The sequence below is a fragment of the Lissotriton vulgaris genome, chromosome 3_2 (assembly GCF_964263255.1).
Source record: "Lissotriton vulgaris chromosome 3_2, aLisVul1.2, whole genome shotgun sequence".
Taxonomy (NCBI): domain Eukaryota; kingdom Metazoa; phylum Chordata; class Amphibia; order Caudata; family Salamandridae; genus Lissotriton; species Lissotriton vulgaris.
The window spans coordinates 11,738,093-11,755,303 of NC_141690.1; the positions used below are offsets into that span (position 1 = coordinate 11,738,093).

A 17,211-nucleotide genomic window follows, 5' to 3' on the forward strand; every position below is an offset into this window, starting at 1 on the left:
ACAACCAACAAACATCCTTTCACAAGATGGTGTGAATACATAACTGAGCACAGTAGTTGGTAGTTGAGATTAGCCTAATATGCTAGGTTCTTAGTGTCTGTTCAGATAATGATCCCCGCCCGAGAGAGACTAGTCAAAAAAGGCCGCCAAATAACTGGGTTAGACAGTAGTCCTCTGTTTGTTGCTGTTGCTTGGCTAGCAGGGAAGAGCAGTTTCCCTTCCTCTACATGCAAGCAGTGGAGGTGGAGATATTAGTCCTCTGTCTGCTGCTGTTACTTTGAGCATAGGGGAAGGAATTTCACTTTCTGTCTAAGCCAGCAATGCTCCAGCTCGCTGGGTGGAATGCTTATCTCTGTGTGGGGGAGTTAATCTGAGGAGCCTCGTGGACAGAGGTACCGGAGGGGATTTATTGTTACAGGTTTATGGTTCCAGCCATTTTGAACAAAGGAGGTATTTTAAAAAGTGTGCAGGCGGGAAGGAGAAATAAATACCTTACGTCTCTGTGTGCCTTTTGAGTCTGCCAGCAGAACTTTTGAAGCAGTGGTTTAATTAATAACGTGTCTCAGTCTCTTCCGATATATGTAAATTGTGTGTAATTAACCTCCAGAGATTAGATCATGGCTCCAAGTCTATTACCGTGAGGGCAGCGCAGGCAATTGCCCGGTATCCAACAGGGCCGAGGGGGGGCAGGCTCCGGTCTTCTGTCGCATCTACTGCTCTTGTTGTTGTTGCTCCCTTCAGTCGTTCCTCGCTGGGTGGCGGCGGCGCCTCAGCCTCCGGTCGCGTCCCTCTCCTGAGTCCGTGTCCTGTCTCCGGTGCTGCGGTGCGAGGGGAGGGAGGGGGGACTGCCACGTCCCTTTGCACTCCCGACGTAGCAGCCGGTGTTCTCCACCGCGGACTGGGGGAGGGGGCACTTAACAATCCTCCGGCGTGTAGATCCTTTGTTGTGGCGCGGCCGGCTTTATTGTGCTTTTCGAAAAAACCCCGAGACTCAGCTGCGGTGGAGCGGGCGGGCGGTGCCCGCTCATCAGGCACACGGAGCTTTGGCGGGGCTGCTCTCCTAAGCTGGCGGGGGAGCCCTTCTATGCTGCCGCGTCTGCCTTTTGGTCTCCTATGCTGCTGAGGGATGATTCTGCAGCCGTGCTCCTGTACCTTCCTCTGCCGTGTGGCGGGGGAGGGCGGGGCACCTCTTCCAGCCCTCCGGTGTCTTCGAGAGGTGTAACGGGGGGGCACCACTTCCAGCCCTCCGGTGTCTTCGAGTGGTGTACCGGGCGGGGGGGGTGTAGGAGAGTAGGGTCTGCAATCCTATGATCACCCAGATTTTTTGCTTTTGTTTCACTGGTTTACGACTTCCTCTGGCTGTGGGCCTGCCAATCAGACCCACAGCCTGGCTGTTCTCTTTATAAATTACGAGATGTACCCTAGGTGCATTTACCAATTGGTACTGGGCCACCTTATCAGACCCTGTAACCCAGGGCGTAGGTGTACCCAGGGCCGTCAGGGGCTGCAGCATGTATTATGCCACCCCTGGCTGGCCTCCTAAATTTGACACAACTGGCTGCATGACAGCTGGGGCAAAGTCGTGTAATCACCCTTTGCTGTAGATATAGTAGCCCTATATCTAACCCTCCAATGGACACCCGAGTTCCTATCAGTCACTCCTATGGCAGGCCTTGACAATCCTGAAGGCAGAGTGCATGGGCTCGCGTGAACTAAGCTCTGGCCCGAGCCTAGCCCGGTTGCAGCTTGCGGAATCGAGACCCAATGGCTGTTCCATGATAACGCGTACCACATCGGTAACTCCGGTGTCGCGTTATCAAGACATGTCGAGTAAGGTGTCATACGAATCGGGATGCTGCCCTCTCACCACCTCTGGCGACGAGGTTAGCATTCCGCCCTTCTAGAGGGACACGACATGTACGTAACTGTGAACCCCGGTTAAAGTTAACGAAGGCCTCAGCTCCACAAAATGGATGCTGCCACCACAGACACAAGTCTGACCTCCTGCTGCTGGGAGTCCTTCCAGCGAGGAGCACTTGGACAAAGGGTTTCCTGTCAAGGGCGGTGTTCGCACCGTCCCAGACAGGGTTTGTGTATTCTGGGTAGGTAGGGCTTTTGCGAGAAGGTGACTGCGGAGTGGCACCCCGGTGCTCACTACGCATCTGCCGGTTAGAACCAGTTCCAGGGGCGACAGCCCTGGCCTGGGGAAAGTCCGGCAGGGGAGAGGGGTGTAACTACCCCCCTTCCTGGTCCCACCCTTAGGGCAGGACCTAGTCATGTACCCACCCCTTTCTTTAGGATAAAGGCCGGAGCGGGGACCCTTCCAAATTAGATCATCTTTGAATCAAGAATACTTTCTACGAAAGGACTTCAAGACTCTTCTTAAGATTTCTCCCTTGTGGCTAAGGAGTAGTCACCCTGCATCAGCGGGCACCATCTAAGAACTCTGCGGTTTGCTGTAAGTCCTTCCTCAAGGAATCCGACGGCCCAGCTCGACGAGAACCGGCTTCCCTGGCACCTCTGACCTCTACCCACGTCATCAGCTCAGCTGTGATCTGTGGGTGCGACGAGACCTCGAGGGACCGGCCATCATCAGAACCTGCACGCTCTTAAAACCAGCACGACCATCGAGGTAACTCTCTGGTGAGTGCTCTGGGGTCCGAGAAGCCCCGACCCTGAGCCGCTCCAGCACCGAAGTGCAGTCTCCCAGCATCTCCACGATCTGCGTGGGGCCCTTCTGCTCGCTGCTCAGCACGTTGTCTGGTCACTTGCCGCTGGCTTGTGCCCTTCCGTGACGACGACCAAGAATCAACACTGCCGGTCTGGTTGCTCCAGACTGGCCCTTGCTTCCATCTTTCCGAGAAGCACCCCGGACCCTCCTGGTCCACCCAAGACGCCGACAGCGACATCCGTCGTGGGACAGCTCGCACCTCCACCGTGGTCGCCGACAACGCCTCCTGGTCCGTGAGACTGCAGAGCCGAGCGTCGCCCACTCACCTGGTCGAGGTGACGGCCAACCGGTGCCTTCCTGGTACCCTCTGACTACTGGCTAGTAGTACGAACTTGGTCCCCTCTGCTTTCAGGTTTCATCAATCTCTACGAACTATACACCACTGGTCGCCGGCCAGCAACTCCTTTTCTTCCGGCTCCTGGCTCGTCAGCGAAGACCCCGACGCCTGTAAGACTTGCAGCCGCAGCCCTCGTGGCTAGGTAACTCGGCATTTCGGTGCCTGCATAGCCTCCTTACTCTAGGGTCCCGAGTCCCTCGCTTCCGACTTGCCTTAACCTTTCCGTGTCCTCGGACACTTGTCTTTAAACGTGCACTTGAAGTATTTGCTAAAGAGATTTGGTTGTGCTTAGTACCCTGTCCTCATAAAGAGTACAGGGCTGTTGTGATTCTTAATAAATATACTGTTTATTTTCATAACACTTGTGTGGTGTCCTTTCACTGGGTGTTCAAGGGGTACATGTGTGGTAAACAGCTGGCTTAACGCGCCCTCTCGAGTCTTTAGCCTTAGACTGCTCGTATCCACGCTACTAGGATAGCTGGTCTATAGGTTGACTTACAACCAAACACCATAAGGGTCGTTGGAACGATACATAGCGGTCGCTAGAATAGCGAACGTTGCATATCGGGCCAACTTCTCACATTGGTGGCAGCGGTGGGATTGCGCCTCCCAAGGGTTTAGTAGGGTTAACCCTGGGTTCTGAGGGGCGTGACAACTTAGTTGGCACACTCACTCAGGCTGTCCTTGTCAGTACAGGGGACGTAGACGTGTCCCCTGACGTAAGCCCCAATACTTTGGGCAAATACAGACAGACGCCTTTCATAAATGGAAAGATGGCTCAGGCCTATAGGGACACTTGTGCCAGCGTCACCATGGTGACGCCTAACTTTGTGGACCCGGGACAGATCATGCCAGGTACAGAATTCCTGGTGACCAATGCAAGCAATGTCACTACCAATCACAGTATGGCAATTGTAGCTTTCTCCTGGGGAGGGGTAACTGGCCAAAAGAAGGTTGTAGTTAGTCCAGACCTCCCAGTGGATTGTTTGTTGGGCAATGATTTGGAGTCGTCACAATGGTCAGAAGTGGAGCACCGGACTCACATGGAAATGTTAGGTTTGCCAGCACATGTGTTCGCTGTGACTAGGTCACAGGTCAGGAAATGCCCCACTGAACAGGTGCTGGATCCTGGAACAACGGACCAGACACCTCCCAAGAAAAAGAGCAGTAGGGTTAAGGCTGCGCCTTCCCCCTTGCCCCAGGTCGAGGATCAAGTCTCAGAGGAGGCTGACCTACAGGAATTGAGGGAAACTGAGCCGAGAGAGTTCGAACTTGATCAAGTTGAATTCTTGGGCTCAGGGGGACCCTCAAGGGAAGATCTGGGGAAGGACCAATTAGACTGCCCTTCTCTTGAACCCCTCAGACAGCAGGCTGCTGCTGAGGCTGCTGGGAACGCCACAGGTACCCACAAGGTATACTGGGAAGATGGACTCCTGTACACTGAGGCAAGAGACCCCAAGCCTGGCATGACCAGGAGGCTGGTCGTCCCCTTGTCTCAGCGTGGTTTCCTACTTACCTTGGCCCACGAGATTCCCTTAGCAGGTCACTTAGGCCAGACGAAAACGTGGGACAGGCTTGTCTCGCACTTTCACTGGCCTCACATGAACGAAGATACCAAGGAGTTTTGCCGCTCCTGTGTCACTTGCCAAGCCAGTGGTAAGTCAGGTGGCACGACAAAGGCCCCCCTTATACCAATGCCTGTGGTGGGGGTGCCCTTTGAACGGGTGGGGATCGACATCGTCGGTCCCATGGAACCACCGACAGCATCAGGGCACAAGTTTATACTGGTGGTAGTGGATCATGCCACCAGGTATCCTGAAGCTATTCCCCTTAGGACCACTACAGCCCCTGTTGTGGCAAGAGCCCTAGTTGGAGTATTCTCCAGAGTGGGCTTCCCTAAGGAGGTCGTCTCCGACAGAGGTGCAAACTTTATGTCGAGCTACTTAACTGCTATGTGGAAGGAATGTGGTGTCAACTACAAGTTCACTACACCCTATCATCCACAATGCAATGGGCTTGTTGAGAGATTCAACAGGACCCTAAAAGGGATGATTCATGGACTACCGGAAAAGCTTCGGCGTAGATGGGACGTCCTGATCCCCTGCCTCTTGTTCGCCTACAGAGAAGTCCCACAGAAGGGGGTTGGCTACAGCCCTTTTGAACTTTTGTACGGGCATCCTGTAAGAGGACCCCTGTGTTTGGTGAAGGAAGGATGGGAGAGACCTCTCAAAAAGCCTGCAGCCAACATAGTGGACTATGTGCTCGGCCTCCGCTCGCGGATGGCTGAATACATGGAGAAGGCATCCGAAAACCTTAAGGCCAGCCAAGAACTCCAAAAAGCTTGGCATGACCAAAAGGCTGTCTTGACTGTTTACCAGCCCGGACAGAAGGTGTGGGTGTTGGAGCCAGTGGCCCCAGCAGCACTCAAGGACAAATGGTCCGGGCCCCACACCATCCTGGAGAAAAAGGGAGAGGTCACCTACCTGGTCGACCTGGGAACTCCCCGGAGCCCCCACAGGGTGCTTCATGTCAACAGGCTAAAAGCATATGTCGACAGGAAGGACATGAGTTTGCTCATGGCCATAGATGAGGGACAGGAGGAGGAGAGTGACCCTCTCCCCGACCTGCTCTCTCAGAATCCTGACGATGGCTCGGTAGATGGTGTTGTCTTTTGCGGCAGCCTCTCCGACCATCAGCAGAGCGACTGTAAACAGGTTCTTCAGTCGTTCCGACATCTGTTTTCTCTGACACCCAGTCAGACCGATTGGTGCACCCATGAAGTCGACACTGGTGACAGCCTGCCCGTAAAGAGTAAAATCTACAGGCAGCCTGATCACGTCAGAGACTGCATCAAAAGTGAAGTGCAGAAAATGTTGGAGCTGGGAGTCATTGAACCCTCGGATAGCCCTTGGGCTAGTCCCGTAGTTCTAGTGCCGAAACCTCACACCCAGGGTGGTAAGAGAGAGATGAGGTTCTGCGTAGACTACAGGGGTCTCAATGCAGTCACTAAGACTGACGCCCACCCAATACCAAGGGCAGACGAGCTTATTGATAGGCTGGCTTCGGCCAACTACTTAAGCACGTTTGACCTGACAGCTGGGTATTGGCAAATCAGGTTAGCTGAGGACGCCAAGCCTAAGACAGCATTTTCAACCCCTGGTGGGCATTATCAGTTCGTGGTGATGCCCTTTGGTCTGAAAAATGCACCTGCCACCTTCCAACGGTTGGTGAATCATGTCCTTACTGGGCTGGATGACTTCTGTGCGGCGTATCTTGACGATATTGCTGTCTTTAGCTCCACCTGGGAGGATCACCTGGTCCACCTGCGGAAGACGTTAGAGGCACTGCAAGCAGCAGGTCTCACTATCAAGGCCACCAAGTGCCAGATAGGGCAGACACAGGTTGTATACCTGGGCCACCTTGTAGGTGGAGGTCAGGTTCAGCCACTGGAGAGCAAGATACAGTCAATCAGGGACTGGGCTCCTCCAACCACCCAGACTCAGGTTCGAGCTTTCTTGGGCCTGACTGGATACTACAGGAAGTTTGTCAGGAACTATGGGTCCATCGTGACACCATTAAATGAACTGACAAGTAAGAAAATGCCAAAAAAGGTTCAGTGGACAGCGAGCTGTCAAAAAGCGTTCGATGACCTAAAGCAGGCCATGTGCACGGCGCCTATCCTCAAGAGTCCGGACTACTCCAAACCATTCATTGTCCAAACAGATGCTTCTGAGTTGGGTGTGGGAGCTGTTCTTTCTCAACTGAATTTTGATGGTCAAGACCAGCCCATTGCTTTTATAAGCAGACGGCTGACCCCTAGAGAGAAGAATTGGTCAGCTATTGAGAGGGAGGCCTTTGCTGTGGTTTGGGCCCTGAAGAAGCTGAGGCCATACTTGTTTGGCACTCACTTCAAGATTCAGACCGACCATAAGCCCCTCTTGTGGCTAAATCAGATGAAGGGTGAAAACCCCAAACTGCTTAGGTGGTCCATTTCCCTACAGGGGATGGACTTCACAGTGGAACATAGACCTGGTACTGATCATGGCAATGCCGATGGGCTCTCCAGATATTTCCACTTAGAACAAGAAGACTTACCTGGTCAAGGTTAGTTAGTTGTTCCGACGTTTGGGGGGGGGTCATGTAGGAGAGTAGGGTCTGCAATCCTATGATCACCCAGATTTTTTGCTTTTGTTTCACTGGTTTACGACTTCCTCTGGCTGTGGGCCTGCCAATCAGACCCACAGCCTGGCTGTTCTCTTTATAAATTACGAGATGTACCCTAGGTGCATTTACCAATTGGTACTGGGCCACCTTATCAGACCCTGTAACCCAGGGCGTAGGTGTACCCAGGGCCGTCAGGGGCTGCAGCATGTATTATGCCACCCCTGGCTGGCCTCCTAAATTTGACACAACTGGCTGCATGACAGCTGGGGCAAAGTCGTGTAATCACCCTTTGCTGTAGATATAGTAGCCCTATATCTAACCCTCCAATGGACACCCGAGTTCCTATCAGTCACTCCTATGGCAGGCCTTGACAATCCTGAAGGCAGAGTGCATGGGCTCGCGTGAACTAAGCTCTGGCCCGAGCCGAGCCCGGTTGCAGCTTGCGGAATCGAGACCCAATGGCTGTTCCATGATAACGCGTACCACATCGGTAACTCCGGTGTCGCGTTATCAAGACATGTCGAGTAAGGTGTCATACGAATCGGGATGCTGCCCTCTCACCACCTCTGGCGACGAGGTTAGCATTCCGCCCTTCTAGAGGGACACGACATGTACGTAACTGTGAACCCCGGTTAAAGTTAACGAAGGCCTCAGCTCCACAAAATGGATGCTGCCACCACAGACACAAGTCTGACCTCCTGCTGCTGGGAGTCCTTCCAGCGAGGAGCACTTGGACAAAGGGTTTCCTGTCAAGGGCGGTGTTCGCACCGTCCCAGACAGGGTTTGTGTATTCTGGGTAGGTAGGGCTTTTGCGAGAAGGTGACTGCGGAGTGGCACCCCGGTGCTCACTACGCATCTGCCGGTTAGAACCAGTTCCAGGGGCGACAGCCCTGGCCTGGGGAAAGTCCGGCAGGGGAGAGGGGTGTAACTACCCCCCTTCCTGGTCCCACCCTTAGGGCAGGACCTAGTCATGTACCCACCCCTTTCTTTAGGATAAAGGCCGGAGCGGGGACCCTTCCAAATTAGATCATCTTTGAATCAAGAATACTTTCTACGAAAGGACTTCAAGACTCTTCTTAAGATTTCTCCCTTGTGGCTAAGGAGTAGTCACCCTGCATCAGCGGGCACCATCTAAGAACTCTGCGGTTTGCTGTAAGTCCTTCCTCAAGGAATCCGACGGCCCAGCTCGACGAGAACCGGCTTCCCTGGCACCTCTGACCTCTACCCACGTCATCAGCTCAGCTGTGATCTGTGGGTGCGACGAGACCTCGAGGGACCGGCCATCATCAGAACCTGCACGCTCTTAAAACCAGCACGACCATCGAGGTAACTCTCTGGTGAGTGCTCTGGGGTCCGAGAAGCCCCGACCCTGAGCCGCTCCAGCACCGAAGTGCAGTCTCCCAGCATCTCCACGATCTGCGTGGGGCCCTTCTGCTCGCTGCTCAGCACGTTGTCTGGTCACTTGCCGCTGGCTTGTGCCCTTCCGTGACGACGACCAAGAATCAACACTGCCGGTCTGGTTGCTCCAGACTGGCCCTTGCTTCCATCTTTCCGAGAAGCACCCCGGACCCTCCTGGTCCACCCAAGACGCCGACAGCGACATCCGTCGTGGGACAGCTCGCACCTCCACCGTGGTCGCCGACAACGCCTCCTGGTCCGTGAGACTGCAGAGCCGAGCGTCGCCCACTCACCTGGTCGAGGTGACGGCCAACCGGTGCCTTCCTGGTACCCTCTGACTACTGGCTAGTAGTACGAACTTGGTCCCCTCTGCTTTCAGGTTTCATCAATCTCTACGAACTATACACCACTGGTCGCCGGCCAGCAACTCCTTTTCTTCCGGCTCCTGGCTCGTCAGCGAAGACCCCGACGCCTGTAAGACTTGCAGCCGCAGCCCTCGTGGCTAGGTAACTCGGCATTTCGGTGCCTGCATAGCCTCCTTACTCTAGGGTCCCGAGTCCCTCGCTTCCGACTTGCCTTAACCTTTCCGTGTCCTCGGACACTTGTCTTTAAACGTGCACTTGAAGTATTTGCTAAAGAGATTTGGTTGTGCTTAGTACCCTGTCCTCATAAAGAGTACAGGGCTGTTGTGATTCTTAATAAATATACTGTTTATTTTCATAACACTTGTGTGGTGTCCTTTCACTGGGTGTTCAAGGGGTACATGTGTGGTAAACAGCTGGCTTAACGCGCCCTCTCGAGTCTTTAGCCTTAGACTGCTCGTATCCACGCTACTAGGATAGCTGGTCTATAGGTTGACTTACAACCAAACACCATAAGGGTCGTTGGAACGATACATAGCGGTCGCTAGAATAGCGAACGTTGCATATCGGGCCAACTTCTCACAGGGGGCACCTCTTCCAGCCCTCCGGTGTCTTCGAGCGATGTCTTACCAGTCTCCCAGAGCTTCAGCCGCCCCTGCAACGCGCCGGGGGGGCCCTCTTATGCCGCCTTGGCTCCGATGCTGGGCTGGTGGTAGGATGGTCCGCAGTGTCGGCTCGGCAGTCCGATCGCAGGGCTTTTCAGGCTCCAGCCTCCGTTGATCCGGACCATAGGCAATCCAGTAGTCAATCCAGTTACTCTTTATGCTTTCTTTCCGTCGTGCTGGTGGGTGCTAACAGGGATAATGCCCGAAATGGGATCCCAAGCACTGGGAGCTCCTCACAGGAGCTCCTACCAGGCGGCCATCTTGCACCTGCTATAGCATTATACTTTGTTCGCCCAGTTCAGCTGCGTATATGTTTGTGTCCCACACAGCGTTGGGCCTGTCGCAGGCAGGGCTCTCCTCCACACCTAAAATATCATCTGGTGGCCTTGGGAAAGGTACACCACCTCGCAGTCAGTGTCTCCCACCAAGCAGAGGAGATGGGCCCAGGCCTGGATGCCCCAGTGCGGAGGTGGGGGAGAGAAATAGTGAAACAATCCAGGCCCCATTCAGCAAGACACGTACCCAGTGGCCAGACAGTAGTGTTTCGACAATACAGGAGCTGCCAGAGTTGTCAAAATGGTGCACTCAGACCACTTATTCTCTTGCGTGGGGCAACAAATGTACTGGGTGCATCTGTCTGTTCCCCACCTGAGGCATCGGACTAGTTCATGTAGAACATTTATAACATATGTTTCCAATAACTACATCACTATCAAGGCCGCTGACTGTAACATGACCTAGCAGTAAGGGAATGATCCGTCCAGGTGAAAGAGCCTGCAGAGGTGCTTTTTTTTTTTTTTTAAAGATTTTTATAGAAAGTTGGGAGATCTGGGATTGTTCATATGTGATTCTTAGCCCAGCGACTGGAGGGTAGAAGAAAGTCCCTCTCTAACTCCAGCCTTCCTCCAACTTAATTTTACTTCCTTTATCTACACATTGACATTTGATTTAATATACAAAGCCATTGTACAGTTTTTTGTTAGTAGTATATGAAAACAAAAAAGGTGATGCAGAGGACCTGAAATGCACTTAAACCAATGCAAAACAATGTATTTTAAAAGTATATCAATGGCATACTGTCAGCTGTCTTTGAAGAGATTTTATTTTTGAGTACTACTCCTACATTGAAAAATACTGTATGTGCATACTTAATTTCAATGTGAGATGCGTATCAAGTACAGCCTTATCATAGAAAAGTGTTTATTTAAGTAGGTGAATCCATCTTTGCCTCGGATATGTTTTCTAATAAATATTCATGTCCAATTTATTAAGGTAAAGAAATCCAAAATAAAACTTGAGAAGACCCCTGAAAAAAATGAACCTGAAAAGAAAAAAAGAAGCCCCACTAAGGAGGATATGAAGCATAAAAATTGCTTAACTGATACCAAAGAAACCTGTGATGTTTTTAAAACTGCTGTGCAGGAAAGATTAGCTCCAAAACCTGAGTGTCTAAGCAAAGGTAGTAGTTTACTGTGGGTTGACAAGTACAAGCCGTCGTCTTTGAAGACAGTAATTGGACAGCAAGGGGACCAGAGCTGTGCCAACAAACTGTTACGTTGGCTGAAAAATTGGCATATGAACAATACATCAGATAAAAAACCTGTGGGTGAGTATTAATGTATTTACTTAATTGCTTTGTAAATCATTGGGAGGCTGTCTTATGGCCACTTTAAATGTTTCAGAGTTTTTTGAATGAAAGACCCATTTGCAGGCTCCTTTGTTGAGGACAGTGGATGTGCATTTAAGTGAATCATGCTATCTGTTCTGTCATTTCATGTGCATGAGTAGAAGAATAGCCTCAGTTTCTCCTTTTAGTGAGGGTAGTTATGTGATCCTGGAAATGCTTTAGTGTGGTGAGGTGAATAACTTATTGAAAAGACTTGTCTGTGGGGGCTCTTTGAAGCACAGAAAGCTATGTTGACCTTCAGGTGTGCTCCATCAGTAGCATAAGCACTCTGTGCCATTGCTTTTATTAGTCTTCATTGAGTGCTTACTTTAGCAAATCCTGTGCTAAGTGATATTGTAAGATTGTAAAGTGATATTGTAAGATTGTAGCTTCAATAGGATTTTTGAGCCCCCTCCCTTTCACCCCTCCGAACACATAGCAGATAGAACATATTGTTTCTAATTCAATTCCTTGCTTTAGGAATAGTGACCAGATCACTTTCGAAGGTTGGATAATATCAGATTCCATTAAATTTCTTCAAACTCTGGCTGCTTAATAGTGTGGATGCAGGAGTTTCGGATTGTTCACCCACAGTGCCTTTGCAGGCTGTATGTTTTGGTGCAGAGAAAAGTGAAGAGTCGACATGGCACACATCCCTGTGTGCCATACCTGCAACCCACTGCCTGAGGCCTAGGTCAGTTACCCCTCTAGCAGGGTGCACTAGCCTCGGGGTGAGGGTACAGTGGCATGAGCCCTGTACCTCTGTAGTGTCTAAGCCCATTCTTAGACAGTGTAAGTGTACTAAAGCCATAAAGAGTATATGGTCTGGTAGTTGATCATTGCGAACCCCACAGCTCCATAATGGCTTTACTAAAAACTAGAAAGTTTGGTAGTAAACTTCTCAGCACATTAAACCCACACTGATGCTAGTGTTGGATTTAATGTAAAATACACTCAGAGGGCATCTTAGAGATGCCCCCTGAAAATCTACCAGCCCTGGTATGGTTCCTGGATGGCTGCCTGCCATTTGCCACCACCAGACAGGTTTTTAGACCCATGTGTAGAGAGCCTCTGCTTTCTGGGTTCAGAAACAAAACACATCCGTGGCATAGGTGTCATGCATCCTCCTCTGGGATGGGCTGGGTCACTGAAAGGGGAACCTTCAAAGGCCTGTCAACTTTGGAAGCTGTCCCGGCCTTTTGCTGCCCCCAACAACTGGCTTCCTCCGGTTCTGCCCCCACTGTGGGTGAGAAAAACAGAAAAATCAAACTAGGAAGAGAGGTGTGCCCACCTTTTCCAACCCCACCCCTCAAGTGGGGGAGGCTAGGTGAAGCACACATCTCAGTCCGTCCCCTCCATATTCAAGATGAAGGGACCTGGGCAATTAGGAAGAGGCTCATGCCCCCTCCCACTGGTCGGCATAATAGGGGTTGTACCTACCCCAATGAAGCGACCCATTGGTCCCGACCTGCACATCCACTTAACACTCCTAAAACTAGTATTTAGGGGCTACACTGAACCTTCCCCTCTCCAATTCGAGGAAGAAGGACTGTGCTGACCCAGGAAGAAGACACCAACTGCTTTGGCCCCAGTCCTACTGGCCTGTCCGGTCTACAACCTGCCTACATCAAGAACCCCGGCGAGTCCAGCAGCCAGCAAAACCCAAAGCCCAGAGTACCTGCCCTGCAACCCTCGTACAGTCTCTGTCTCTCATGAGCACCAGATTTGCCCAAGCAAAGACAAACCCACAGAATACTGATTCCAGCAGCTCTGCGATTCTGCAGCACTCTGCACATAACGCCCACAGCTCGAGTGGCCAAACACCACAACGTAGTCTCCCCAGTGATCCTGACGTGGGACCTGGTGATCCCGACCTCCTTCAAGCTTCGAGATGAAGCCTGCATTGCTGTCTAAACCTGAAGGGTCCCCTCGACTGCGACCGGAGCCAATGAGAAAACCCGAAGCCAGAAGACACTACCGTGGGTGACCCAACCGACGGTGTCCAGGCATCCCCCAAGATCCCAACTTACCTCTCCAACCAGTGGTCGCCTTCAAGAAGCCCCCTGCCCGATCCTGCACTAACTTCACACAACCGAAGGTCACCATTGAAAAGCACAGGGTCCCAGTACCCGTTTTGCACCCTGCACCTGCCCGCCCCAGTGCCACTGGTGGTGCAGCTTGTGCTGGTCATTGGGCCCTGCAGTGCTGACCTTAACCCTAGGAGCTTTGCTCCCACACCCGAGTGGCCTGCTTGTGAGCAGTCCCTAACCGAAGGCCCCCTAAGCTCCAATGGCTAACACTGGTCCTCTGCGCCCGGCCACCCCAGTGCTGCTGGCGATGCAACTCAAGTGCCCATCTAGAACTTGGGAATCCTTGGTCCTAACCCCCAAAACTCCCACTCGTAAGTCGTGTACTTACCTGGAAAACCGCAAACACTTTTCTCCAATGTTCCCATGTTCCGAGATTTTGGGCCTAAAAATGTTATAAGTGTTGAATTGTTGTTGTATGGAGAAAAGAGAACTTGATTGCAAAGTATACAACGTACTTACCTTGTATTGTGAGATCCTATGGTGTATCTAGGCATATCACCCCAGTACCAAAAGTAACTGAAAAGTAATCTGAAAGCACTTACTGTATAATTCAAACTGCATTTTAAAGTATTACAAACCTGTAACATTGCAAATTCTACCATATCTGCATTTCCTTGAACCATCTTGCATTTGAGAGTATATTTTACTTACCTGTGCCAGATCCTACTTGGTTCTAAAATAAAACATAAGTATACCTTTTTTTATGCTTACCTGATTGGTCTGGATTCTGTCTCTAAGTGTGTAATCAGTTCTTGATTCAGTGAACACAATAAATGTTTAACACACCCTCTGGATAATTCTAACTGCTTTCCTAATTTAGCTTCTGCTATACCTCTGGGGACTCCCTGGACTCTGTGCACGCTATACCTTTCTTTGGTAGAGTATATACAGAGGCAGCTCCATGCACAGTTGCAGAATCCCTGGGTACCCAAAATGTCATCCCTCAGCGGAGAGCTTTGTGGTACAGGCACCTTCCTTTAAGCAGAACTCCAATTCGAACCCTAATTAGTTTTCCACCCATCTTGATAGGCAGTTGAAGAAACCTGATGCCATGGAAACGGTCTTTTATTTAGGGAGTCTTGCCCTTCAACCACAGACGCAGTTTGCCTTCTGCTCTGTTATTTACCCTAATTTTGGAAGATTGCTGACAATTGTAATTTTGAATCTCCTTGATCACTTTCGTGACCATCTTGTAGAAGCTGTGTGCGATGAGCAGGGTATGATGAAACAAAGCTTCACTCTAGCTATGACACAACTGATTTAGTGGCATGTCCATGGATTCTTCCTCCATTGCTATCATCTGCCTTACATGTTGTGTTCTACTGGGTTCTCTAGAGATGTTCAAGTAAACCTTATTTTTGCCCTACAATGGCACTCCTCTATTTATCGAGAAAGCCAGTTCTTCCCCTGGAGTACTTCTGGCAGGGGTGAACCACAGCCTTATTCTTGGGACTGGCTTACCCTACATGCCAGTTCAGCATGTTGACCATGAGTACAGTTTGTTAGGGGATCCTCCCAAGGCATGGTCTTTTAGTGACGTCAGTCCTTTTTGGAGCTACAAAAGGTAGTAATAGACAATGTTATCCCCTTATTCCCTAGCATATCCTGCAAATCTGTGTTAATCGGCCCTTGAGGGAGCACGTGGTCTGGTGGGGGTTGGTGTCCCATCACTTGACAAGTTGGCAGTCCAACACAATATGCCATTAGGTCCTGCAAATTGTCAAGAAGGGTTTTCAGGACTTTCCCTGCCCACTCCTCTTTTCCTTCAGTCACCTCAGGCTTCAGTGCTCGCCTTCTACTGTTAGACGTTTTGGCTCTTTGAAGCCAGTGTGCGGTGGTGTTTGTTCCAGAGAAAAACACAGGAAGTAAGGTTTTTTCATCATTCTGGACCATCACATTCTGAATGCATTCCTTCACAAAAAGTTCAAGGTGCTGTATCTATTACACATTTTCTTCTAGCGCTGAAAGATCAGATAGTGTCCCTAGACTTACAGGAAACACGGTTCCATATACCAAGCCTACAATCGCACAGAAGGTACTCACCCTTTGTAGTAGGTTCCACCAACTACCTATTGATTGTCCTGCTGTTTACTTTGTCAGTGGTTGCAGCACATCTTTGGAGGTCAAGAATCTCTGTATTCTTGAAACTCGATGACTTGCTTCAGAAGGCAGGGTCACTGCAGCTAGTGTCAGACCATCTGAAGGCCACAATAACCCTTCTTTTTGACCATAGACCTCCCCAAGTCAAACCTCTTTTGAAAGAAGCTCTTCTACCAGCCCTGACCGTTTAGTGCCTGCTTGGCCTACTCGCCTCACGTTTTAGCTGTTTCCAGACACTCCGGCACATGTGTGCACTCCAGTCGTGTCTCTGCTAACAGCTTGCCCAGAACTGAGGAGTCTTCATGGACAATATTGGAATTACCCCACAGGCTACTCTGGGCCTTCGGTGGTGGCACATGAACCACTGCCTTCATACAGAGTGTCTTTCAGACCTGCAGATCCACCATCTAATGGTGGTAAGGAATTCCTCCTACTTCAATTAGAGATGTCCTCTTGATACACTGGAGGTCAATGGCCTGTGGTTCCCCTACAGCAGTTCCCTAGCCTGCACAAGCTTTGTTTGATCTGCCTGGCCAGAAAGTTGGCCTGCTTCTGTCTGCAATCTGTTGGTTCGAATCTTGATGGACAACATGATGCCAATGTGGCACACCAATAAGCCGGGGTGGCATGGTTGAATCGTTACTGTTTCTGGTGGTGCTTAGGTTATATTCCTTGGCTGAAGTTCACTGGATGGTTGTAAAGTATCTGTCGGGCTCCTTAAACTTGCAAGCTGGCGATCTCACATTGGTGCCATCTTGCCGACCATGAGTGGTGTCTTAACCCGAATGTGGTATGGTCCTCTAGTGGACCTGTTTGCCATTCACAAGAACATAGATTATCCACTTCTCTGCCCACTGCCTGCTGTCTCTGGTGCAAGGAGCTCTTGGGGATGCGTTGTGTTTGAAGCGTGACTTCAGTCTCCATTACGATTTCCTCTGCTTCATATGGTTCTGAGGAAGCTGTGCAGATGATCCTAATTCCGCTGGACTGGCAGAGGAGTCTTGTGCTCCACATGTCTTGGGCAGTCCTCTTTGGACATGGGATCGACCACCTCTTAAAGTGCGAGGGGCAGGATCTGCATCTTAACCTGCAAAGCCTGCACTTTAATGCAGAGGGGAAAATGGGGGCATTATGAGCTGAGTTTGGTTGATGGTCCCTTTTTATTGTGTGGAGTGCTGAAAATAAAGTTGATCTCCGTTCAAGGCATGTTTTTCAATTGTGTTGAGCATTTTTTTTCTTTTCACACAGGGCTTTGCTCTGGGCACTGTGTATGTCTTCTATTGTTATGAAGTTTCTGAAGGTGTTGACCCATTTGTTTCCCTTCCCCGTTCATTATGCCACAGTGGGGCGGTATTATGATGCTCACTTTGTAGATATCTTCACATTAGAGCCCATGCAAAGTTACCCCTTGAGGCTGCTCATTCTGAAAACTGTCTTTCTGATTGCCATTTCCTAGGCTCAGTAGCGAGATGCTGCATTGACAGTCAAGCATTCCCTTCACTACATTTTTCATAGACAAGCTGTTTCTGTCGACAAAGGATTCCTGCTTTCTGAACGTAGTCTTTCCCTCTCATGGGACCCAGTGGATCACCCACACACGTTCTGCCCGCCTCCTCATCCCATCAAGGAGGAAAGACTACATTGTCTGGACCTTTGTAGGGCTCTTACTTTTAACATTGACAGGGTCTACAAATTTGC

General features: G+C 50.7%; 1 protein-coding gene across 1 annotated transcript in view; it reads left to right on the forward strand.

Annotated features, from left to right (window-relative positions):
* Window positions 1-17,211, forward strand: part of RFC1 (replication factor C subunit 1) — a 742,181-nt gene that overhangs the window by 455,174 nt on the left and 269,796 nt on the right. The window contains exon 13 of the mRNA XM_086963975.1: window positions 10,930-11,263. Within this exon, the coding sequence (XP_086820101.1) occupies window positions 10,930-11,263 (334 nt within the window). The remainder of the gene's footprint in view (window positions 1-10,929; window positions 11,264-17,211) is intronic.